Here is a 26794-nt window from a genome sequence, read left to right as displayed (position 1 = left end):
GCTTGTAACAAGTTGCTATTTGAGTTACTGTTCTCTTCCTATCATCTCCAAGGAGTCCTCCATTCGCCTCTGACCTCTGCCATCGACAAGGCATTTTCATTCAGAACTGCTGCTCACTGGATATTTTCTCTTTTCCGGAACATTCTCTGTAGAGATGGTTCATCATAACCCTAGAGATGGTTGTGTGGGAAAATCCCAGCAGATCAGCAGTTCCTGAAATACTCAGACGAACCCATCTGGCACCAACAACCGTGCCACGTTCAAAGTCACTTAAAAGTCACTGCTGAAGTCCCTCATTCTGGTTTGAACTACAGCAGGTCCTCCTGACTTTGTCTACAAGCCAACGCATAGAGTTGCTACCACATGATTGGCTGATGAGATATTTGCATTAACGAGCAGTTAAACAGGCATATACTTTAACCTGTTTTTTTTCTTATTCTTTGTTTTAATAATAAGTGTTTGCATTAAACAGCTATAACCTGCCAAATATCAGGTAATAGGACAGTAAGGGGCAAATGCAGAAATGACAAGCTTGCATCCTGAAGATGGCAAAGGTGTGTTGTGTATGGCTGTACTGTTTAATTCAGTCAGAATTCATTAAATGTTTCAGAATATAGAAATCAGTGCGTTTGAAACCCAAATGTTGAGATGCTCCGTCTGAGTAATCAAGTGGAACTTGTCTCTGCACTCGGGCATCACGTGGTTCGCAGTACTCTTTGTGAAACCAGTAGTCGCTGTTCTCTGTCAATGGTGTTTCACGCTTACTCACACGAGCACTTTCTCCCAATTTGTTGTTCCCACTGACCCCCGTCATTTGTGTTGGTATTGTCACAGCGTGTTACATTCTGCCTTGCTTCACTACACAGGGTGGCTGTTTTTTGTTTTACTCAGGCACACATGAAAATCAGGTAGTCGACACATCTCAAAGTAACCACGCAGAAGAGAGTAAAAAGGGCAGAGTAAATGGGAGCCAGCTGGAGGGAAAGATGATGGTTATGAGAGTTAAAGCTTTTATTTGCCGAAGCAGCTTCAATCGAAAGCAAATGGATGGTTGAGTAAAAAGCCTTTTTTAAAAAGGGCCGGAGATTAGGCTAAAACACAAGGATAAAAAAAAAAGCCTCTTTCTGCTTGAACTGTTCTCTTTATTGTGGCATTAAAAATGTAATGTTTCACTTAGAAAGGCATTCATCCCTTAAAATGAAGCACAAATATAACGCGGAGCACATGGCAACAAGACCAGCAGCTCAGGCACTTGGAAACCATTAGTGCTGCAGAGAGGGGCGCAAACGTCTTTACACGTGGATAAGGATGGAAATTTCAAGGGATTTCATCAACATATAAAAATTTTTATATCTGGTGCTAAAACTATAACAAATAATATCACTGAGAGCCATATGTGATCGCTTTTGTGCCAGCATTTTCTTCATGTCCCAAATAAGAAATAACCCCTGTGATATACTCGTGTTTTTGCTCAGAAAATGCTGAGAATCAGCCAGCTAGCAAAATTTGGCTTAAATAATTTAAAGTGCTTACATTTCCCATGAGTAGCTAAGTAAACACATAATCTTTTTCACCCCTTGTAACAGGTGCAGGCGCATTAAATTTTAAAGGCATTTTGCAGAGCAAGCCAGACCCCCTAAATCTGCTCTGAGGTCAGTTTGAGAGGAAGGCTAATGTTTTGTTTGTTTGTTTGTTTGTTTTTTGTAGGAGGGTTTTGTTTTGTTTAAACTGTAATCTGTTGAAAGCTGAGGCGTTATCGTCAAAGTTTTGGTAAATGATCAACAGGTTGCGAAAGCCATCCTAACATCAAACAGTCGTCTTAACAATCACAACGCAGACACATAAAAGCAGCTAATCTCACACCAGCAAGGACAGCAAAGAGAAAGTAAATTAACGCTGAGAAGAAGAGTGAGAAAGTGCACTTTATGGTTGAACAATTTGTTAAGTATTTTCAGCCAGCCTTCATCAGTCCAGCAATCCACCCCTAAAAATTGGCTGGATTAGGTTGCTTTTAGCTATCTGGAAGAAGCAGAAGAAGAATCTAGCTGCGAATCAAGAGCGTGAAGAGAGCCTGTGAGCTCAGAGAGTTGTTTAAATGGACACTTTGGGAGGCGCTTCATTTCCAAAATATAAAAAAAATCTAATCATTTTGGCCAACTGGTCACTATAGGTCCATGCCTCTGGTTTTAGCATGAGGTTGCTAAACACACAGCTGTGGTTGTCAGCTTGGCTCTTAACATCTGTGGGTAAACTTTCTGCCCAACTGGCACATTGCATCATCTCGCTCAAGGCATTTGCCGCTCATCTGTGTATCGTATCACAGGCTCGTAAAGACCGGTCATCTGGTTCAGTGTCGGACTGACGTGTTCTAGTGTGCCAACTCAAGATTTGCTCCCCCCACCATCTTTTTAGCATTTTTTATTCTGGTCTAATTTGAATTAATGTCATGAGATGAACCCAGAGGTGACTTTCTAATGGTCGTCTTGTCTTAACTGTACCAAGTTTATCAATTACGAGCAAATACATTGACGGAAAAAAAAAAGGGAGAACTTTATGAGATTATAACCAACTGATCAGCAATTTTAAAATGCAGTCCAGAAAGGAGATTAGACGCACAATTCTCCTGTGCCAAATGGATAAATGGATATTGGGAAATATCATAGTAACAGACAAAGAGGGAAAGATTATTGTTTGACCTCAAAGACTTGGGGTCCACTGCAGAAACGATCGGAAAACCCGACTCACAGATGACTGGCTGGACTATAAAGGCTGTAATTTTGGGGACTAAATGAAGAAATGGATAGGCTCAATACAGCAGGAACTCAGCGTAACTGGCAGTCTACAAATATAATCAAACAGTATATGAGCGACTTTGGTCTTTGCGATGCATGGCGCTCCCTTCACCCCAATAGTAAGGAATATACTTTCTTCTCACATGTCCATCACTCCTACTCTCGTCTGGATTATTTTCTGGTCAGCAGCTCACTGCTGAGTAACATTACAGACACTGAGATTCATCCTATAGCTGTCAGCGATCATGCTCCTGTATCTTTAACACTAATACAGATGAATAATACTACACCAAGAAAAAACTGGAGATTTAATACATCACTGCTCAAAGACGAAGAGTTTATCAAATACTTTAAAAAAGAATGGACTCTATATTTAGGCTTTAATGACATTCCTGGAACATCAGCATCTGTCCTCTGGGAAGCAGGGAAAGCCGTGATGAGAGGTAAAATAATCTCTTTCTCATCACATAAGAAGAAAGAAGAAAACAAAAAAATTCAGGAACTAGAGAAAAACATCAAATCCTTAGAAAAAGCCTATGTGTCACACCAAGATCAAGAAATATTAAACAAAATACACAAGACAAAACTAGAATTAAATGAAATTATTAATAAAAAGACTAAATTCTTAGTACAAAGACTTCGCCTGCAAAATTATGAACACGGTAACAAATCCGGACAATTTCTTGCTAACCAGTTAAAAATCAATAAAGAAAAAACAACTATATGTGCTGTTAAAGATTTATCTGGGAATACAATATATGATCCTAAAAAAATAAATAACATTTTTAGGGATATCTATGAAACTTTATATACACCACAAATAAACCCATCTAAAAAACGAAATTGATCAATTTCTCGACAACATAACTCTTCCAAAATTATTAGACACCCAAGCAATAGCACTGGATTCGCCACTGACGCCAGGTGAACTCCAGGAAGCTCTGATAAGTATGCCCAATAATAAGGCTCCAGGTCCAGATGGTTTTCCAACAGATTTTTACAAAGAATTCTGGACAATTCTGGCACCAGTTTTTCACAGGATGTTGCAGGAAATCAAAGAAAATGGTAGACTACCACCAAATATGAACTCTGCAAATATCAGTCTCTTACAAAAACCAGGCAAAGACCCTGTATATCCCTCAAGCTATCGTCCAATATCCCTTATTAATGTAGACCTTAAAATAATCTGCAAAGCTCTCTCAAAGAGATTAGAGAAAATAACCCCCCTTTTAATTCATCCTGACCAAACTGGCTTTATAAAAGGTAGGCACTCATCAACAAATACACGTAGATTACTTAATTTAATAGACTACTCATGCAGTAAAAACACTGAAACCATAATATTTTCTTTAGATGCAGAAAAAGCATTTGACAGAGTTAACTGGAAATTTCTATTTGCAACTTTACATAAATTTGGTTTTGGACCCTGTTTCATAAACTGGTTAAAAATATTATATAACTCCCCAACAGCTTGTGTCAGAACAAATGACCAAACATCCTCCCGCTTCTCTCTTCTGAGGGGCACCAGACAGGGATGCCCACTCTCCCCTTCACTGTTTGCAATTTTTATTGAGCCATTAGCAGCAGCAATTAGACAGGCTACAACAATTAAGGGCATAAAATGTAAGAATATAGAACATAAAATCAGCCTTTATGCAGATGATGTGTTACTTTTTCTCCAAAACTCACAAACCAATATCTCTGGGGTAATTGCATTGATAAATTCCTTCTCAAGTGTCTCAGATTATTCAATTAACTGGTCGAAATCAACAGTTCTTCCGATTAATTGCTCCTTCCATAATTCTTCTCCTTCCCCACTGCAATGTGGAAATATAAAATATTTAGGTATTAATGTCTCTCCTAAACTTTCAGAATTAACTAAATTAAACCACATCCCACTTTTAAAGACAGTAGAAGGCGACCTGGCTAGATGGAAATCTTTACCCATATCACTCATGGGAAGGGTCGCCGCTATAAAAATGATGATCTTGCCAAAAATAAACTATTTATTTTCAATGATCCCAAATAAGCCATCACAAGATTGGTTCAGATCTCTAGACTCGTACATTTCTAAATTCCTTTGGAAAGATAAACCCCCACGTATCAGCTTAAAAACACTACAAAGGACCAAGGATAAAGGAGGATTAGATCTGCCTAACTTTAATCACTATTTTTTAGCCAACAGGCTTCAGTTCATCTCTAGATGGTTTAAACACACCTTCTTAGATGAACCTTGGATAGATGTAGAACAGGCACTATGTAATAACCTAGAAATTTCAGACCTACCATTTATCAGCTCAAACATCAAACGACATGAATGCTTTAAAAGCATCAATATTAGCTCTTCTCTGACAGCATGGTGGGAGTTTCTAAAAATGACAGTCTTCATTAATCCCATGCAAACGTACACCTATCTGGAACAACCCGGACATATTACAAAACAATAATATGATAAACTTTTCAGATTGGAGTTGCAAAGGAATTAAATACTTGGAACATATATTGGAAGGAACAGACTTTATTTCGTTTGACAGACTAGTTATACAATATGGGATCAACAAGAAACGATTTTTGGAATATCAACAAATTAAATCCATAGTAAAAAAGAAATTTAATCCCAGTGAAGCTGAATTACAAACACCACCAAGTGTGGTACAATTTCTTAGTCTAAAACCCCCCAAATTATTGTCTAAAATATACAGAACACTTTCTAAAATAGATGAATCAATATCCCTTCCTATTGCAAAATGGGAAGCAGATTTATCAATCAACTTAGACCCAAACCTTTGGTCTCAGATATGCTTAAAAACCTTTCAATGGATCAGAAATCCCAGTTTGCAATTAATACAATACAAAATATTACACAGAGTGCACTATACTGGTCATAGGATGTTCAAGATGGGCTATACGCCTTCCAACAACTGCTCACACTGCACAGCAAATACACCGGACAATTACATCCACGCTCTTTGGTTCTGTCCACCAGTTCAGAAATTTTGGCGTGAGATATGTGAAGACTTATCAAAGTGTCTGAAATGTAACATTCCAGCCTCCCCTTTAGTATGCTTGCTGGGCAACTTGGATGAGGTCACTGCAGAAATAAACACAGCCCACGTTGTTTTTACGGCCCTATGCATTGCCAAGAAAATGGTCCTCATTAACTGGAAAAATAAAAATAATCTTAATTCTAACCAACATAAAAACCATCTAATAGATCACATTAGTCTTGATACAACCTCTGCCATCACATTTGATCAATCCCTTTGGGCTCCTTTGATCGGCTTCATCACCTAGTGGGGGTGGGGGGTCATGGTTTGGTCCTGCCTTCGCTATTGTGGTTGATGTGGGGGTAGGGACGGCCTTAGGGCGTCTGGGGAGTCCCTAGGGACGTTTCCCTGGAGGGCCTAACCTGGGGGCTGTGGCCATGACCTGGTTAGAAGCTCTGGGGCTCTTGGATGGTGTTTTCCTTGTGGCTGCGTACAGCGGAGATGGGGGAGGGTCTGTGCTGGCGGACGTTGGTTACTGGCCTGGTAGCCTGGCTGCCCCTGGGAGGGTCCGGGACGGGCGTGGAGGCTTGGGGGTCTGGGGGTGCTCCGCCCCCCGGTCTGGGGTGCTGGCCGGGCCTTGGGGGCTTGGGTCCTGGCTGTTGTGTCGCCGGAGCAGTGGGCGGGTGGGTGCAGGGGGGCTCAGCCCCAGTGCAGGGGACCTCTGGTGCATCGGCCCAACTAGGGGGCTCTCTAACTGGTGGGGAGGTTGTTACATCTTTGCAGGTGGTCTCCTCACTACAGGAGCTCACTCTGCAGGTGGGGGGAGAGATATAGGAGAGGGGGAGAATGAACTCAACCTGGGTGTCTATTGTCTTGTGTAGTTTGGGAGATGATTGGATGATGGGGTGGGTGCAGTTTTCTCTGGGGCGGAGTCGGGTGGGCTGCCCCGGACTCTGTGGGGCTGGGCAGTGCTGCTGCTGCGGGCCCCGGTCCGGATGGGCCTGGGCCTCCTTGCCCTGGTGGGTTCCAGAGCGTGGGGGTACCTACTGGGGTCAGCGGGGGAGCTGGCCCCAGGGAGGGGCCGCTTGCCCCTCCCTTTCTTCCCTCCCCATCCTCAGCTGCCTCCCTATTCCCGCTCTACCACACCCACCCACACACGCAGGGCTTGGGGTGCAGGTATGTCACCAGGGTGCAGGGGAGGCACTCCCCCTCTGTCCCCTTCTGGCCGCCTGTGCCTCAATTTTATTCTGCAACCTAGACATCCACATTACTCACACTCTCACATAACACATACATATAGGGCCTTGGGGGTGGGCACGTTTTACAGCATCCAGAGGATGGTCGTTGTACTCCAACCCACCTCTGGCGCTGGTGCCCTACCCTCAATTTTAAATGCATTTAGACATTGAGGGGTTTCGGGAGGAGCCGTGCTGCTCTCTGAGAGGAAGCTAGTACCATGCTCTCCTGAGTTTTAAATGCACTTTAGAACAGCACACAACAACATAACATATGAGCGGGCGTAGGGAGGTTTGAGGTCTTCACTCACCCCGGTTCTGTTAGCCGCCAGGGCTGGGGGGCTGGGAGGAGGTGCTGGCCGTCAGACTGGGGTCTGGGATGCGGGGCCTCCCTGCTACTGCAGATAAGGAGGTGTTCCGCTTGCCTCCACCCCAGAGAGAAGGGTTACATCTCCTGGGTCTAGGTGCGGCTTGCCCCTCTGAGGGCGGGGGTACCTGGACCTGGGATATAGAGTATGTTTGGGGAGTGCGACTGTCTGTGCAGTGTCTATTTGTGTCTGTCTACACGTTGGGTGAGTGCCGAGTATTTGGTTGTGCATATGGGGGTGGGAATGCACGTCTGTGTCCGCGTGTGCCTGTTTGTCTGTGTCTATATGTCAGGTTGGGTCTTAGACTCAACCTCTCTGGGTACATCTCAGGCCCTCTAAAGTACGGAGGCCTATCTCCCCTCACCACACTCCCTGCCGGTGGCTGATGCCCTTAGACGTTGGTGTGTTGGTGGTCCTTGTCATCTGGGGCTGGGTGCTCATGCATGTACCGGCTCACTCCTGGTGGCCGATTGGCGGGGCCGGGCGCCTGTGGCCCGGCTGGGCTCCTTCCGGGGGGTGGGATGCCCTCAGGCCTCTGGCCTCTGGGCCTGAAGCTCGGTCCTCTCTGGCACAGCTGGCTGCCGGCGGAGCCCGCGGGCACGCCACTGCAACCCCCTCTGGCCTCTGCTCCGTAGCTGCGGGGTGACCTCTCGTTTGGGGCTCTACTCAGCTCTTCCCAGGAGGGTGGCACGGTTCCCCCCCCCCTTTGGTGGTCCTCCTCGGGTCCTTGTACTCTGGGGCCTCTGGATATCTGGGGCCTGGATCTCCTCCATACCTGCTTCATACCCTGGTGGACGGGGCTATGGCTCCCCACACTCCCTAGCAGATCGTTACATGGAGAAACCTTTGGAATACAAGCATGCTGATCCACACAGGTATGCACACAGGTGTACACACGGGTGTTCACAGACGCGGACTACACCTTTCTTGGCTGCTGCCTCAAAGCACATTGTGCGCTGTCTATCTTGCGTGCTGCACAATATCGTTTATTATTTAGTATCTACTGTTATCTACTGCTAGCTAGTTTATTGTGATGGTGCTGTTTTTATTATGTTGCTCTTTGTTGTTTGCTTTCTCTTCTGTTTTTTTTCTCCATACAGGTGATCCGGGCGTTTTGTTTGTTTGTTTGTTTTTTCCTTTCTTCCCCCCCCTTCTCACCGTCTCTTCTCCCCTTTGGTTTTTCTTTCTCTCCCTCTCTTTCTTTCATTCTTTCTCCCTGTCCTATCCCCCAGTCACGTCTGTCCCGTTTGTATCAACCGAAAATAAAATAAATACATAATTATAATAAAGGTCAATCAAATGGACCAATATGGCAAGGCCATGATGATCCACTTGGTAAAATAAATCCGCTTGGCATCTTTCTTGGCCTTAAGACAACAATTCTGATGGCTAAAGATCCAAACGGGACACAAAAAAAAAAAAAAAAAAAAAAAAAAAAAATCTAATCATTTTGGCCAACTGGTCACTATAGGTCCATGCCTCTGGTTTTAGCATGAGGTTGCTAAACACACAGCTGTGGTTGTCAGCTTGGCTCTTAACATCTGTGGGTAAACTTTCTGCCCAACTGGCACATTGCATCATCTCGCTCAAGGCATTTGCCGCTCATCTGTGTATCGTATCACAGGCTCGTAAAGACCGGTCATCTGGTTCAGTGTCGGACTGACGTGTTCTAGTGTGCCAACTCAAGATTTGCTCCCCCCACCATCTTTTTAGCATTTTTTATTCTGGTCTAATTTGAATTAATGTCATGAGATGAACCCAGAGGTGACTTTCTAATGGTCGTCTTGTCTTAACTGTACCAAGTTTATCAATTACGAGCAAATACATTGACGGAAAAAAAAGGGAGAACTTTATGAGATTATAACCAACTGATCAGCAATTTTAAAATGCAGTCCAGAAAGGAGATTAGACGCACAATTCTCCTGTGCCAAATGGATAAATGGATATTGGGAAATATCATAGTAACAGACAAAGAGGGAAAGATTATTGTTTGACCTCAAAGACTTGGGGTCCACTGCAGAAACGATCGGAAAACCCGACTCACAGATGACTGGCTGGACTATAAAGGCTGTAATTTTTCAATCACAAGGCAGTGAGTGAAGCCATCAAGAGCCACGAAGTAGAACAAACAGCGTCACTTGATTTGTTTGTAGCCTAAAGGGGAAATGATGTCAGTGTGAACTTTTAGTTGTACACAGTAATATAATACCTAAACTCGAACAAAAAGCCTTAGATTTCTTTTCAGAGGGAACAACGCTCACTTCCTCGACAGTCAAATGCCAATAAACTAGTTTTGTACGTCTTCAGATGTGCCATACATGCCAATGCAAAATGGTCTGCGGGAGCTTACCAATCAGGGTGGTAAGATGTGTGCAGTGCTTTATGCTGAATGATTAAACTGTACAGATGTATTTCTATGTGATGTGTTAGGCAGCCGAGCAGTGTGACAGTGTGATGATGTGAGCTCTAACAGCATTAGGCATTTTAGAGGTGAGAGTTCATTGGATTACACACGCTGACCTAATCCAATCTGGCATTTTATTCTCTGGGATTACTCTTTGTGTGTGTGTGTGTGTGTGGGTTTGGTGCACATAGGGGTGGAGCAAATTAGTGTGAGTCACCACCCACAGTTACACATGCACAGAGGGGGTGTGTGGAGTTAAACAAACATAATGTGGTGATTTGTAAATGTTAGCAGTGCCAAGCTAGCTGTATCCCTTTGCTTCCAGGTGCTTGTTTGTGGGTTTTCAGTGGTATGAGAGTAGTTACCATCATCTGCTTAAGAAAATGAATAAAGTTTTGCACATATATATACATAAAAATTGGCAAAACTTTAAAGGGGTCCTACCAAGCTAATTTTCAGCTTTTTTTCTCTTGAAGTGTTAGAGTAGCTTTGCATGATTGACAGTTCAAAATAACCTCTATTTATTTTATACTGGGGTCTGGTTTATCCTGGACTGGAGGTTGCTTGTTCTCACTAGGTAAAATTGGTTGCAAAGAGGTGCACAACTCTTGACTGAAAGCCTACTTGCAATTGCTTTGGTCAGTAGCGGATTGTTGCAGTTGTTGGTACAGATCTATTTATCTGCAAACTCTCGCCACCTGCTCCCCAAGTGGTAGTTAAACTGAGAACAGTTTGATAAAAACCAAGAACAGAGACGGTTGCCTTAAAAGTAAAAGTTGCACAACTTTTACTTCTAAGAAAAACGTTGTCTCCGTTTCTGGATGAATGAATGCTGATTGGTCAGCTGGTTATGGATTTACAGCAGGATATACTCCATACTGATGGCACCGTTTTCTAACTATACTCTAGAAACACTGTTACATCACACCATTTTTTATATGTGTAAAACAAGCAGCTGCTTGTTTTGCTCAGAGGTGCCCGCTATCAGGTGGCTACTAGTGGAGATCATCTCCGGGTACTGGCTTTGTGCATAAAATCAAAAGAGCAGATGCCATAAAGCGGCTTGTAGTGCTGTGATGTTGTTAATAATTTACAGTCAAAGCTGTAAAAAGTCTAAAAATTAAAATACATCCATTGTCTCTGCCCCGTCTATTGAAAACATACGGATATTTGTTCAAAAGTGTTTCCTGCAGCTGCATAGCCCTGTCATTCTGGGCTTTCTTTTGAGTAAACTCTGTGAAACAAGAAGTTCAGTGAGTCCGTGTTCACGAGTATTTAGAAGTTCTTTGATTAAAAATTGTGTGGTTGTACAACTTCTTTATTTACAGCCAGACAAAAACAAAAAAAGAGTCTTAAAAGGAGCATTTAGAGGAGTTTAAAGCCTGAGATTTTGGCTCACGGGGATTAATTACACAGATGCTGACTTCATTATTTGGAACTGTTTTGGGGTTTTTGTTTTTTTCATATAATGAGTATCCAGAATTGTCACAGTGTCTTTATAAAACAGAGTCCTAAATGGTTATGCTTTACACAGATTCGCTTATGCGAATTAATCTGTTCATGAGTGAAAAATACTTTCTGCACACAGCAGCTACAGTTATAACTACACTGAGTGTGCCAGAGATACTTTGTTTTTCATATTTAAAGCAGCATTGAGGTTTTATGCATCGCTGTATGAACGTTTAACACTTGCACAAAAAGGGGGAAAAAGTCTTTTAGTGCTATAGGGGCATGTTTTATCTTCCTTTTTTTTTTAATGTCCAGACTGAGTTTTCAGTCTGTCACCATGGCAACAGCAGCTATCCATGTCATCCTGTCTGACCACGTGTTATTTTTTTTATTTTTTTTACAAACAGGTCTATGTAAACCAGGTCGGCAAACGCCTGCACTCTCACTGAGCCTTTACTGCTGGCACAGGCGCGTAAGTCACCGCCCAGATAAGAGCAAAGGCCAGCTGATAAGAGCTAATAACCACAGTGAGCTTCTGCAATCTGCAGTTCAAGGGCGGATCACGCTCTGCATTCGGTTGCATTACAAACAGATTTTGCTGTGTGGTGTGAACATGAGGCAGAGCTAAAGGGCTGCTCGTGAAGCAGCGTGGCTGTCCACGAGAATACGTGTTAATCACAACCTGCAAAACGAGGTATTTTCGTCTTTAAAACTTTTACAAGGCGGGCGCGAGTGAGGAGGGGTGTCGAGCAGCAGTTGGCCTTTACAAGCACCGTTTTCCCCCTGTTGAATTAAAGTTGCTTAAAATTAAATATAATAATGCCAAATATAGGCCATTAGTGTGGTAAAGTGTTTGTCAGATGTGCAAATGGAAATAATTTGGGCTTTTTTAAAAATCCCCCTCAGGAGCAAGTGAACTGCACACGCACGCACCTCCACACACGCACACACATATGCAAGCCGCTTGCTGCGTGTTTATAAAAAGGAGCTTGTCCCACTTTTTCCCTCTCATCTACCGCGCTCTCATTCTGTAATTTCTCCGGCGCGATATCTAATTGGCGCAAGCTCGGGAAAGATTTGCCGCCCCGCCGCCGTCTTCCTTAAAAAAAAAAAAAACCCAAAACCCAAACTGGAACAAGAGAGGCGAGCGAGTCGAGGGGGCAAAGAGAAAAATGGAGAGAGGATGGAGAAGAAGGAGACAGGAGGTACGTTTTGAGGGGAGAGGAGTCGGGGGGGCGCAGGTTGCGAGTTGCTGTGAAATCTTGTTTGCTGATAGCTGCTGTCTTTATGCAACCTCCTAAGAGGAGCATAAACAGCCAGCTTTTGGAGCGAGGGAGTGATTATTGGGTCGTGCTTGAGCGAGATAAGTGAGTCTGCTCAGTGCAGGTGAAAGAGAAAGAAGAGAGAGCTTTGAAATTCAAAGAGAGCGAGAGAGGCAGACGTTGGAAAAACAACGACGAGAGAAGTGCACCTTTGAGTGGCAAACTGTTAATGAAAGGGGTCACTAAAAAGACTGAATTACCTCACAATTGATTTGGATCGGTTTGAAATATTTGCCAGGATCTGTGGGCTTTTTCTGAGAGCAGAAAGACTGAGAGTGAACCGAACTAGGACAGGTCCTGAAAGACCATTGTACTCCTTTTTCTTTGGGTCTCCAGTGCATTCAAAACTGCTATCTCACTGTTGCCCTCCCCATCTCGCGCACTTTTATCGCTTCCTTTGACTACTTTTCACCTCCTTTTTTTCCTCCTAGCATCGAGTAATAAAAAGAAAGAAAGAAAAGAAACCAATTCACTGCAAACATCACAATTTGTAGCTTTTTAGGTCTTAAAGCAAAAGGCTGTTGACTGCTGAGCTCCTTGAGACGGTCCCAGAGGTACCAGCCGAAATGAAGAATAGTTTAAAGCGGTGGCCTTTAGCTCTGATCTTCGGGGGCAGAGCCAGGCTTTTTTCATTGTTTTGGCATTCAGCATGGATACACCTGGGATCCATTCTGAGGGCAGATACCAGTGTGGCTAGAAACACGTCTGTAAACGTATAAATGAATATAAAGTACATTCCCAACATTTAGTTTCCTCTTTTCTGCCACAGTTGAGGTTTTGAGTAAAGATTGAGTCAGCTTTCTCTGACGTGTTTCCTGGTGAGCAGCGTTGGAGTGTGGTTGATGTTTGAGTTATGGTGAATGATGTTTGGGGTTAGATAAGAGCTCGGTTTTACCTGAGTGTTTGCGTGTGCGTGAACGCCAAGCTCTCCGGACTGTTGGTCATGTATATTTTACTGCTTTCTCTCAGTAGTGTGCAAGTAAGCACGTGTATATAGTGAGGTTCGTATGCCAAGAACAAACGAGGACGTGGGAATGTCACATTCCTTGAACCTCAGATCAGTCGGAGTGATGAAAGTCATGTATATTTATGTTTTTTATAGAGAATTAATCATTCTGAAAGAAGAAATTGTGGCGTTTCTGTCCTGATCACCACTCAATCCTGCAAGCACACCGGCTGTGCAGGCAAATATATTTCATTATCTCAGACATATGACATACATATTTTTTACTGATTCTAATCTCCATATTTTGGTGTAAAATAAAGTTATTAACAGTTATTCGTTGCTTTTGACAAATTAGCAAGCGTACATGTGATGTTTTTCATCTCAGCTTCATAAAGCTGGTATGAAGGTGTTATCCTGAGATCTAAGGGCTACTGCTAAAAATATCAGGAGCCATGAGCAACACAAAATTACTTGACTGTAGTTGTCAGGACAGGCAGTGTTTCCCACGCTTAGACTTTACTTGGGTGGAATGCCAAAGTTCGGCGTAAGCATTTGGCAACTTGGCAAAACAGTTGGCTTTGGCAAAAAAGGTCTTTATGTATTGTCATCCGCAGTTAGTACACTGGTGCATGTTTTGCTCCCTTTTATTTTGAAAGTCCAGTCACTGTTGTCGTGGACTTTAGATTATTTGGTTAAGTCTCTCATCTCCCAGTTAGAGACCGCACAGCTGGTGATGGTAGTCCTCGTTCCTCTTTGGAGAAGTTGGCTACAAACTGCAGCTCTAACCTGAATCTGCAAGGGGTATTCAACTGCTTCCTGCACCGTAGTGCACAGAAAAATTACTCTATCTGTGCAACTAAAGGATTATTGCTGTGTTCTTTTATATTTTCTTTTAACAGTCAAAGTCTTCTAAAAACACAGCAATATTGTTAAGCTTGCCTCTTCCTCCTTTAAAGTGCTCAGCACTCCCAACACTGCTTTTGCCAGTAGTGGAGTCCTAATCTGTTGGAAGGATTTAACATTTATACTTCAGCAGTGAATCTAAGTTGTAGCCCTTCTGAAACCCTACAGTGTAACTTATAACTTGATGTGCACCTCCCTAGAAATGTAGCTACAGTTTGCATTAACATACCCCGCGACCACTGTGATTGGTGTGTTGTCCTGCTCATTTCCTGGTACTTATTCTGCCGCCATTATTTTGAGTCCACAGGAAGGGAATGGATAAATCTGAAGAGAGTAACTATCAGTTAGCGTTTAGGCAGTGCAGCTGCAGTGGAAGTAACACCAGGATAAATGCTGTCAGTGGGATGGGTACGTCACAGGACCTATAAAGATGCTTAAAGTGGGAACAGATACCCCTTTTTATTCTTTCCCCCAACTGCAAATGATGTCCTTAAAGTTAAAGTTGGTCAATACCTGAGTCAGTCTGATATCAGTCTGTGGCTGAATGGGGTCAAGTTGGCAATTATATCCAGCCTGATTCTGATAAAACAGATATTAACTGTAACAAAAAAATCACATCTGTTTGATCCTTCGTTCTGTGGGAATGTAAGCAGAATACAATCAGCTGGAGTTGAGTCCCCTTGTGTTGTGCTTATTGACACACTCATTCAGAGTGATGGCAACATGTTGATAATTTGTCTGCATTTGTAAATTAGACAGGAATTATTTTCAAAGCTTTGACAATTTCTCTGAGAGCGACTGCAGTCCGTCCAAGTCAGGCTGCGACTGTTTTCAGAAAGGTGGCCTTCTATCATGAGACTTGAGCCCTCTTGTAGTATTTGGTATTCCTCTATGGATGCAAAGTCACCACGCAAAAGACTGTTATACTATACTGCATCAAGTTTCCACCCCTTAATTCAGTCAGTAGTGGTACTTTCTGTTTCCCAAATATCTGTGAATTGTGTAATGATTCATGGCAAGCAACAAAAACCCCTCTCACACAGATGATCCCTTAGGTAATATGTTGTTAAGTGCTCTCTCTGTGGCCTCTGACATTTAAACATTTTCTCCACCTTGCAGCTATATCTGCCTCTAAACTCTCCAAGGCAGCCTTGACAGCTGGGTATTGCTCATTGTTTTTAAGACACTCACCTCAGTTCAGTCAGTGTGAGCCAGACAGTCGGTATTTTTAAATGAAAGGGACTCTTTCCTATTTGTGTGTGAGTCAAACGATGAGTGTGCCTGCCGAGAAGCTGAAGGCAGGGGCCCACAGAAAGGGTGGTCCCGTGTCAATGCGGGCTAAGAGTCAGAAACGGTGTGTGTCGGGACAAGAGAGAGCTGTCTGTTTTTTAAGGGGCTCCATAAGGATACAGTGCAGCCAGTGTTCAGCAGGGCTCGGTGAGTTCACTCTATCTCAGTTTTTGGGAGAGGAAAGTTTGGATTTGTTCAATGGGAATCGGGCCGTTGGAGTTTTCGCCGTGTCATTTCCTCAAAAGCCGTTTGGTGTGTATGTGTGCGAGCTCTGTTTAAGTTCATCCAAGGAGCTTGGCTGACGGTTCAGCAGTGAGCTTATCCTACTATGGTCTTAACAAAGTTGGCTCAGAGTGTATGCATGTCTGTTTGTGTGCGGTTGGATTAACCCACTGCTGCAACGGCCACATCGCAGAGGAAAAGCCTGTTTTCGTGCACACGTGTTGTGTTTTTACCCCCCCCCCTTCATGCATGTTTGACTACTGGCTCAGCTACAAGTGTTGTTGTTTAGATTGGGATAAGCTGTGGGCTGCCACTACTGTAAGTCTGGTATTACATTGTTGCACACTGTGGCTTAAGCGGACATCTTTGGCATGGCAAATATGTGAAGTATGTAGGTGTTTGGTCTTTCTCTTGCCTTTTCCCTTCATCTCTTTCAGTCTTTGTGAAGATTTTGTTTTTCCTTGATATCTTTGGCCTTCTCTCGACAGCTCGGCTCTACTTTCCCATGCAGTGTTTTGTGCGTGAGGCTGCTGTTGCCTGCAAGTTAGGTCTTGTGTAGTTTTATGTGTACTCTGCTGCTAAATGTTCATTACTGAGAACTGCCACCAGCAAAATGTTGCTTACTTACTACCTAAGCTCACAGCAGAAGATGTTTGATTTTTGCATGAATGGAGCCAGGCTGGACCTCCGTAAAGAAGACTTTTGCAAAACAAAGCAGGGTCACTAGTTTCAATCTTGGCTAAAAGTTTGAAACTAGTGCAGCTTTTGCTTTTTACTGTTCAGTCACACACCTGCAGGTGCAGATTCCTGATGGATCATTGTTTAATGAAAAATAATTGCAATCCTGTCAAAGAGTGCTATAAATCTTTGTCCAGAGCATTATTCTGCGGTTGGACTTTCTGGTTTGGATTTCATTTTCTTACCTTAAACCACCTGATTATGAACGTGGTATATGTTGGATAGATGTCTCATAAGTTTGCAAGTTCAGGTTTTGCTGCTGCTTTAATTAAAAGCTGACTCTTCTGGGTGTGATTTAAGGAATTTATTTAATGCGGCTTAAGCTATTACTTCAGACAAATCTTTTTTCAGCTGTAAGGGAGGAACTGTAATGCCAGTGTAGAAATTTACAGGGATGCCTTAGTGCCATCCGGGTTGAAAGGGTTTCCTGGTAAACAAAAGTGTGTCGCAACACAAATGATTTGCATGCTTTCCTCAGAGGGATCCAGGTAGCCTCTAGTTATGTCTCAAATGAGCTTCTACACTGAGGGTGTTTTCACACCTGTTTGTTTGCTCTGGTCCGAATCCTTTGATGAGTTTGTAAACGTGTAGCTTTTCCCTGTGATTTGGTTTCTTTTTACACAGAGAAAAATCTAAGTGAACGCTGAGCAAACCACAACGTGTCATTACAGACCACGTGAGAATGTCCTGTTCGCTTATTGGCCAGATGTGTCTGGGAGCAACAAATGTAAATACAGGAACAAGGTGCTGCGTTCTGGACAACTGGAAAATACTGAGAATTTACATTCATTTCACATCTAGTTGCCGACTCATACTGACATTTGAACATCTACAGCTCCTCAACACATCCCAGTACAGAAGTATTTTTACCCAAACTTGTAATGTCACACAGTACTCAGACTAACTGCACCAAGTGAGAAAATGAACTGCAGTTTGCTTTAAAAGGCCTAAACAGGCAGGTGCGAAAACGCCCTAATGCTGATTTCCAGCTCCGTATTTTTAGTGATGGACTCTGCTAGACTCTGCAGGATCGACAGCTCGAAGCATGTTTCCACAACACTGCTTTCATCCTGAGGTCCGTATATGCACGTAAATTTGTCATGAAGTTCTTTAAACTGAGATACGCACAGAATCAACTGTAGGCGTCGGTCACAGCACGTCATGCGTGAGTACTCCTCACCAATGAGCTTATGCTGCGCTTTGCTCAGTAATAGGATAGATAGGAAGCAGTACCTACTACACTCTGAAACCTATGTGAAAAGGCCTTTATGCACTCAGTCTAACTTGTTTGAAGCTAGCTGTTTTAGCTCCCTTGCCCTTCCTTTAAAGATACTTTCTTTTGATTGGTTGTCTCTTGCAAAGAGAGGGTCAGTAGGTAGAGATTGTGTGCTCACAGCTGGAGATCTATGCCTCGGATGGCCATATTAGGGATATCCGCTCTCTGTGATATCATAAAGGGGGAAAAACGTTCTTCTGCTCATTTATACACCGACCCTATTATTTGAAACGTTGGCCATGTTTCATATGAGCACCTACCTTAACAGTGGAAATCAAACTGCACGTACCTCAGTGCATATTGTTAGATACTTGGTATAGATCATGTACTCAGTACCACAGTCAGCTTCTCTCTGCCTCAGCGCAGTGGTCTGTACCATTAAACAGGAAGCAGCAATCCTGAGTCAGAATAGATCGAGCATGCGTCAGTGAGTCAGCCAGTCGAGCGTCCACCCTGTTTACATGTTGACAGCACATGACGCTGACGGTATCTTCCCCTCCGTCACAGCAGCGGCCTCACTCACTCATAGGCTATAGGCTGCATCAATGGACTGATTGTTGAATTTGCAGAGAAACCACCGGGCTTCGGTCATGAGTTATAGGCTGATGAGAAGATGACTCCGGCATGCTCGGGTCCGGTGTAAGCAGAACATGCTGTTTAGGGGTCGTGGGAATCATCACATTCCTGGTACCTTGCTATAATGTTTTACTAGTAAAGGGAGGAGAGCATGATGAAGGTAGTCTCTTCCCCCCATAGTAAGGTGTTTCCTGTGACTAAGGCAATATCACTTCTCTTATTAATGTTGGGGATTTTTCCATCCTAAGTAATGCGGAAGCCCTTTGAAGACAGCCAGTTCTTGTTTATCTTCTTTATCTAAGGCTTTGCTGGTAATAAACAGTGTTCTTAATTATTGAGATTTTTTCTGGCAGTTGATTAGTCTTCTGTTTTTTAGCCACATTGATGGCATGTTAACCTGACAAGTTTGTGTTTGTTGTGCTTTGGAGTTTTAAAGCCTCAACAAATATGGGATGGATTTTCATGGAATTGATAGCTAACATTCTGATCCTCCTCAGATCAACTTTAATCACTTTGTAGCATAGAGCGTAGTTGTTATTATTCCAGTACTTTACCAGAAATTGTTAAAACACAAACTTTCCTTCAGCCGTACTTACCATTTATTCTATTTAATAGCAAATGTAGGAGCATTTTAATCGGAAGTGTTTATGATACACTGGTATTGATAGTAACTCTGATATTGAAAAAACATTCATATGATGTTTATCATTAATGCTGTTAATAAAAGATACAATGTTCTTTTAATATGTTTTCATGAAGTCATGCTTACAGGACTTCTTTCCACTTCGTTTTGAGTGAATTCATTTGCCAAATTCGTTTTGGCTGCGATGTGTATTTTTATTTCTGTGTCATGCATTTTAATTGGGGATAAAAACAGTTGCTCTTTTTTTTATCTGTGTTTCTACAGATGGATCCCTCCCTAAAGAGCCAAAAGGAGATGTATCGAGCCAGATAGCAGGTAAAACATAAGATTTTTTTTTTCTTGCAAGGCCCGTTTATATCCATGTGTGTGCTGGTGGTGCAAGAGGGGAGTGTATTTTACTGAGGGTGGAGGGTCGGGGAGGTCGGCATATTTCAAAAGAAATATGGTGTGTATGGTGTATTTTTACATGCACACGAGCAGACCTAAGCCCCTTTACAGATGTAATGTAGACCTTTTTTAAATTTAAAAAGTATTATCCTGCGAAACATTGTACAAGGGTTTTAGCATACATTAAGTGGGTAAAGAGATGTTCTCCAGAGATGTTCAGTCAGATTCAAGTCTGGCTGGGTCACTCGAGGACATTTACAGAGTAGTTCTGAAGCATCTGCTTTGGTATCATGGCTCTTTGCTTAGGGTTGTTGTCCCGTTGATGAACCTTTGCCTCAGTCTGAGGACCAGCGCGTTTTGTACCAGGTCATCATCAAGGGTGTCTCTGAACATTGCTGCATTCACCTTCCCTTGACCGTAACTAGTGTCCCACTGCTGAAAAACATCCCCCAGCTTGATGCTGCCACCACCATGCTTCAGTTTAGGGATGGTATTGGCCAGGTGGTGAGCGGTGTCTGGTTTCCTCCAGAGGTGATACTTTGTTCAGACCAAAGTGCTCAAGCTGGGTTTTATCAGACCAGAAAATTGTTTCTCATCCTCTGAGAGTCCTTCAGGTGTCTTTTAGCAAACTCCAGGTCATGTCATGAGCCTTTTATTGAGGAATGGCTTCAGCTTGGCCACTCTACTATACACCCCTGATTGTTGGAGAGCTGCTGCTGGGAGGTTTTCTTCTCTCCACAGTAATGCTGGAGCTCTGCCAGAGTAAGCATCAGGTTATTGGTCACCTGCCTGACCAAGGCCCTTTTACTTCGATTGCTCAGACTGGCCAGCCAGCTGTAGGAAGAGTTCTGGTGGTTCCACAGTTCTTCCGTTTTCAGATGATCTCAATGATAAAGTGTGTGTCTTTCCAAATCATAGCCAGTCGACTGAATTTACCACAGGTGGGCCCCAATCAAGTTGCAGAAACATCTGACAGATGATCACTGGAAACAGGAGGTAGCTGAGCTTGATTTGTATGTGTCATGGAAAAGGCTGTGAATACATGTACTTGTTATATTTTTGTTTTACATTTTTGATAAATTTGCAAGAATTTCAAGCAGAGTTTATTCACTTTGTCATTATGGGGTGAATACTTTTTGGATGCTCTGTTAAATTTCACCCCTGTTCCTGTCCACATTGTAAGGTTCTTGTCTAATAGCACTGATGAAGGGCGGTTCAATGCTCTGCCCCTCCCAGTATCAATACAGGTCATTGTCATCCTAAATCTCACGTCCTCACTTTTCCTGTCATCCTCGTCTCCACCCCTCCCATCTATTCCCAAAACATACAGGATGTGGACAGCTACCCATGTCTGGCACCTCTCCCCATAGCTATAACAGGCTATTAGCAATGAGTTGAGATGGACACTTACGCTGCCTGCTCCATGATTTATTCACACAAACTGCCATTCACTCAGAATCACTCACCCTAAATGACCTTTTCCTTGTGTCCTTTCTCCAATCAGTTGTACTAAATCTTCCTTTTTATTATCCTCATGGTGCAGCTGACACTTAAAAAGTAGGCTATGTTCCTCATGTGAGGGTTAATATGTGCTGCTGAAACGACACATTTGTTGACCAATTTGACATATAAAGTTATTTCTGCTCTGTTCTTCAGTGAGAAATTTTACTATTTCATAGGAAATTAGAATAGAGCCATTTGTGCAAACCTCTTAATTAGAAACTCTGAGACTATCAGCAGTATTGGCTTTGTAAAGAGAAACAAAAACAGCCCTCAAATTCTACACACAAAGGAGGACAGTGAGTTGGCAGGTTGCTCCAAAGCCTCAGGGTCTTTATAGAGAAAGCTTCAGTGCCCGTAGGAAAAAGGCGATGAAAGCACACACAACACAAACGCGGTTATATCTGAAAAACACTTGGCTTTAGTGTGACTGTTTAGCCTTTCTGCATGGTGCTTTTCTTAAGCATCCTGCTGCTTAACAGTTATCACTTCGTGGTTTAGAAGAGGTGGTGGGTGGGGGGGATTATGTCTGTCCATCTGTTGGGCCTCCTCATCCACTGGTCTGACTGGGTGACTGGAAAGTGGGTTGCGAGGGATGGGAGGGTGAGGCGAGTGCTGTTATGTAATGATGTTAAAGCTTTCGAACCCTGACAGATGTGCTTTCTATCACCGTCTCACTCTCTCTCTCTCAACCCTTTTCGTCTGTGTCTGTCCAGAAGTACCCGGTGTAATCTGCCTCAGTGCTTGTTGAAATGATTTGGCATAAATCTTCAGCAATCAGCTGCAATCTGCAATCTGAACGCATCGCCTCAAGATGGCGTGTTCGAGCAGATTGGAAGAGCTGAAGCACAAAAATGCTGCAGGAGTGTCTGATCTGCAGCAGTCGTCTGTAGGAGGGCCACTCCTCTATCACTTACTGTGTAATCTCAGTAAGTGACAGGAGCAACGTGTGGAAGGAAAACGAGTTTTTATTCTCACTATTACAGCAGTAGAAGGGTTTTTTTGGGGTGGAGGGTTAAAAAAACAAACAAAAAAAACAAAACAACTTGTTGTTGTAACGGTCTTTTTCTCTCTGTCTCGTCACGGTTCGTCAGAATAGGATCAGGTGGCATTAAAAGACCCGGCCGACTGAACTCTTGGCACCAATAACAAGCTGCCTTTTCTTTCTCTCTGTCTCTCTCGCTGTCTTTCTTTTATTCCTGCTTCCTCTACTCTCCCTTTTCCCCTCTCCCCTGCTGTGTTTGGGTCGCTGGGGTAACCCTGGCCTGTTTCTCGCTCGGTTAGCCTACCCTGCTATTAGAGGTCTGGATGGATGGGGAGAACAGGAAGAGGCGGGGGTAAGGGAAAGATGGTGTGCGCTCTGTCTCGGTCTCCCAAGCCAAAACTCCAATTTGGGGACACAAAGGGGAAAATTGGGAAGGACACGGAGAATCTGAACGGACTGGAAACAAACACCCAGGCTGTGCTGTTCAGTCTTGAATGCTGTCAATTCGGTGTTTTAGATCGCTCCTCTTTTTTTTATCAACGGCAAATGATTTTCACTGCAATGAAAGTGCTACACAGATACCTTATCAGTGTAAGGGTGGTAAAGGGAAAGTAGTGACACTGTCCCTGTATTGGATTGAAAGAGTGCATTTCATAGACTGATGCAGAATTTACTTAGATGGCACCTAAACATGACTAATTGACCAGATGAACACGTTCTTACTTGTAAACTGGTTTCTAACTTTGTGTGTATGTACAGTCAGTGCCAACTGTGGCCACAGTGAGGTCATTGTTATATTGGCACAGCAGCCAGTCAAAGGTAAGCTGTGCAGCAGCTAATCAGAGCTGCTTCAGTAGGACTGATAGATGGGACATGAGCCATTTGTCAAGAATTCAAACCACATATAGACAAAAGAAGATTGTTCTTTTCATCTGCACTGATCTGGCGTTGTGGCTCTGTTCTGAGATCTCACAGAACAGGAGTCTGTGACAACAGATATGACTGTGATAAAATCATAAACGGCACTAAAGGAAGAGCTAGGGCACAGGTGGGCTATTAAGCTGCTTGCAGGTTGTGCAAAAGTAGCAGCTCAAGTAGTCCATTAGGCCCTGGTCACGCAGACGCAGAGACCTGTAGGCGACTGCATGGCAACCACCAGTTGGTAGGGAAAAATTAGCATTAACTGACTGGTTTTGAGTGATTGCTGGAGGTTACTGGCAGTCTCGAAGAGGAAACCTCACTGGGAATGCTTAGGTTGCTAGCAGATTGCCACAGTCACATTTAGTTTGTAGAGAAGACTTTTGTGCAAACACTCACTGACCAATCACCAAGCGGTTGTGAAACTGTCTTTGTCATTCTTCAAAGCAGAAGCTGCACATTTTTTTTTTTTTTAAATTTGTTTTAAATGGGTTGATTTCAGGTTAAAAATCAGCTTTTACTTTGAAGATGGACCTTCTCCATTTCCAAATGGGGTTGCACCCCTTTAGTGGTTAGTGAGCATTTGCAGACTGCTTGCAACTAAGGCAATCACAAGGAGGTTTTTGGTACAGCACCCTCTTTGTGGCAGTTTTCCTCCTAGCAACCAGAAGTTCACCAACCAGTCTCTAGGTGTGGCGGAGGCATCTTATTTGATATGTAGAAGTGTATCTGCTGATGTGCCTGCCTAAAACTAAGCAAAATGGCATCATTGCATTATTAAAACATTGCAGAAGAACATTAAAAGTAACAGAGGAGTTTAACCAACTGCTGACAAAAAGACAAATACAATCGATTCAGTAGAGCTGGAACTGCAGTCACACCTGCGAACACTTGTGTGTCATGTTTGTTATTAAGTGCGATACAGCCAGGTTAGCTGTAATAGAGTTGCAAAGGGGGAGGAGAGCTGCTGTTGTTCCCCATTGCGTCTCTGTTTGTTCTTAAAACAATATTCTTAATGTGTTTTAACACAGAAAAGCAGCACTCTGTGGAACAATGCTAGGGGCACTGTAAACTTCATATGCAAATTGAGGGGGGGGGGGGGCTTGAGAAGCTTAATATTTACTAAGGAGGTAAGGCTTAGCAGTTTAGGATTTATCTGAGATGAATCTGTCTGGAAGATTATAGTCTTAAATGTATTTCATTTAGATTTTTCTAGTACAGCTTTTTCTTCATAGGAAAGGAAATGCCTTCAAATTAACATTTAGACCACAGGAAACATAAAATAGCTTAATGCACGCTTCGGTTAAATCAATTTAAAGTGTAGAAATGAAATGAAATCCATTGAGCGTGTAGTATTTATGAGTAAAATGGGCATGCAATCAAATAAAATTGCTCTGTCTGGTATCTTTTTTTTGTCATGGAGACACTGCTGTCCACTCCTTTATCCCAGAGGAATTCCTGCCAGTCCCACACATCCCTCAGCAGGGAATTTATGGCACGCTGTGAATGTGGGAAGTCCACAGCTATGCACTGATTCACACTCTTGCGCGCGAATCTGGTTTCTGTTGACCCGTAACAGCTGGTTTAGGAGCGATGGCTCCCAGTCAGCTGCTGGATAGCCATTATGAGATATAACTGCTCTTTAATCTCACAGGAAGATGCTGCGAGTGTTTCCTCTTCCTCTCAGCTGACTGTACCACCCGTCCCATCTGTTGGTGTGCACACAGCTGTCGCATTCTGTCTTCACATTGAACTCAGAAACACACACACACACCGACCCCTGAGGTATTTGTTACAGTGCCTCTGGGGAAGACTTGTTGCTGTTGTTGTTGTGGTGTTTAGCAAACTGAGTAATGCCCACTCAGAGGCCACTACAAATCTCAGGCCTCTGAGGTGTGTGCCAAGTATGTACATATTGTAACACAAGCACAGCCCAGTTCCAGTCGTGGCCTGCAACGAAGAAGAACTGGCCGTGATCCGGGAGTTTCAGCAAAGGATGATGGACATTCCTGGCATCACCCCCATGGGTGTAGTCATATCAGTGATAACTTTGTCTCGCCCACTTCATACAGCACAGGCGACACGGGAAATGTTGGGACTTTCTGTTGCCTTGGAAAAATTCACCCAGGTGTGCTTTTTTTTTTTCGTCTTATGGGATACAGTTTTCCTCTGTCTCGACTTCTCAGATAATTCTTCATTTAGTGATTGGCATTGGACGCCAGTTTCCCTGAATTCCTGAATGTAGACATCATCAGCAAGGTAATGACCTCCTCATTGGTAGCTAATGGCTTATTGATCATAAAGAAAAGAGGAATGTAATTTGTTTTTCACAGTTTGTCATTGAATTGGAAAGGTTCAAATGAATACTGGCTGTGTACTTCATTGCGCTGTGAATGGATCGTAAATTTTCTTGGTAGGCTGTTTGATGACTCTCGTAGCAAGCACTTCCTCGAATTCAGCATTCCAACGTGACTCAGTTAAATCATTGGTTGTAACATAAACTCTGTGACATCATACATCCTTATACAGAGTCATGGTTGTATTTAATACACTATCCTCTTTAAGTTTTAGGAATTCTTAGACTTGGTGAACTAAAAACCAATTTGCATGAATTTCTCTGCACTTACTGAACATTGCATGTAGTGCTGAAATGTAGTTACTATACTAAGAATCAGACGATTAAAGTTTTGTAGGTCCCTAGAATTAAATCACATCTGTTTAATGCATTAAAGATGTAGCAATAACGTGCCATTAAGCACCAAATTGCAAAAGTTACCTCAAAGTGCTTTAGATTGTTAGCTAAAGAGTGAAGACAGTGGGAAGGAAAACCCCTTCTAACAGTAAGAAACCTCCAGCAGAAGCAGGCTCAGGGAGGGGCAGCTTCTGCTGTGACCAGTGAGGGGACGGAGACGAAGGAAAAGATGCACAGTGAAAGCGAGGTGAGATTAGATTAATAATAACTAATGTTTAATGCAGTACTTCGTGCTGTTTTTGGTTCTTCACTTTAGCCCAACAGAGAAGACAGAAATCCTGATATATAAAGAACTTCTTTGTAGTAAAGAGATAAACATAACAACGCTCCATCATCGGGTCATACTTTGTTCCTTTTCGTTTTTCTGCTTCTTTCTTGTCAAGTGAACACAGCTATGATCGGTCTTTTTGGTGTGCAAGTCCCACTTTCAACCAGTCAGCAATCTATCTTGGCATACCATCACCATCGAGTTAAGTGCTGTTGGCTCTTGGGAGGAGGTGCCGTAAATCCAAGTCGATACAGTCAACGTTTACATATACAATCCCAGCCTCTACTAGCATAGGTTAATACTGAGCGGCTGCAGAGCAACAACATGGGCGATTTGAGCCGATTGAAGCAAGTACCTATACAAGTGAAGGAAAAGCACTCGATTGACATATGGCAATCTGCTAAGTACGTTAGAGGGTTAGCTACCGTAGCTGCAAAGCAGTGAACTATGAGAAGATCACTTTGTACGTGGGCGGAGCTGAAGCGTTTTGCCTACAACCTCACGACTCACTTCCTGTGCTAAGCGGCTTCTCCTCGTTCATAAATGCAGTGCAGGCATATTATAATTGCTGCCCCTCCTGCACGTTGAGGATTACCTCCATTTACCTGTCTCTCCAAAAGACAGACAGATTAGCAGCTCACCTAATGCCACACGAGGTTCTCAGTGATACTGTTTATCCACAGAGCCCAAGTGTCTGCACCGGTAACCCAATTTCTCCTTGGAAATGTTTGCTCCAGCTTTCCATATGGATGTGTAGACATCACCAAAAATGGGTGGTTTTGGTTGTCTGCAGGGTTGGAATATCTCCCCTCAGGAATCTCAGGATTAGCTTC

General features: G+C 43.1%; 1 protein-coding gene across 8 annotated transcripts in view; it reads left to right on the top strand.

Annotated features, from left to right (window-relative positions):
- LOC146362447 (triple functional domain protein) overlaps positions 1 to 26794 on the top strand; it is an 81435-nt gene that overhangs the window by 5936 nt on the left and 48705 nt on the right. For all 8 annotated transcript variants that reach the window (XM_084919980.1, XM_084919985.1, XM_084919981.1 and 5 more), the window contains exon 2: positions 19416 to 19466. In XM_084919980.1, coding sequence (XP_084776106.1) covers positions 19416 to 19466 — 51 coding nt within the window. The remainder of the gene's footprint in view (positions 1 to 19415; positions 19467 to 26794) is intronic.

This window comes from Perissodus microlepis, chromosome 22, assembly GCF_051167445.1.
Source record: "Perissodus microlepis isolate ML-2025 ecotype Zambia chromosome 22, ASM5116744v1, whole genome shotgun sequence".
NCBI lineage: Eukaryota > Metazoa > Chordata > Actinopteri > Cichliformes > Cichlidae > Perissodus > Perissodus microlepis.
This window is presented reverse-complemented; position numbering and strand designations above follow the sequence as displayed.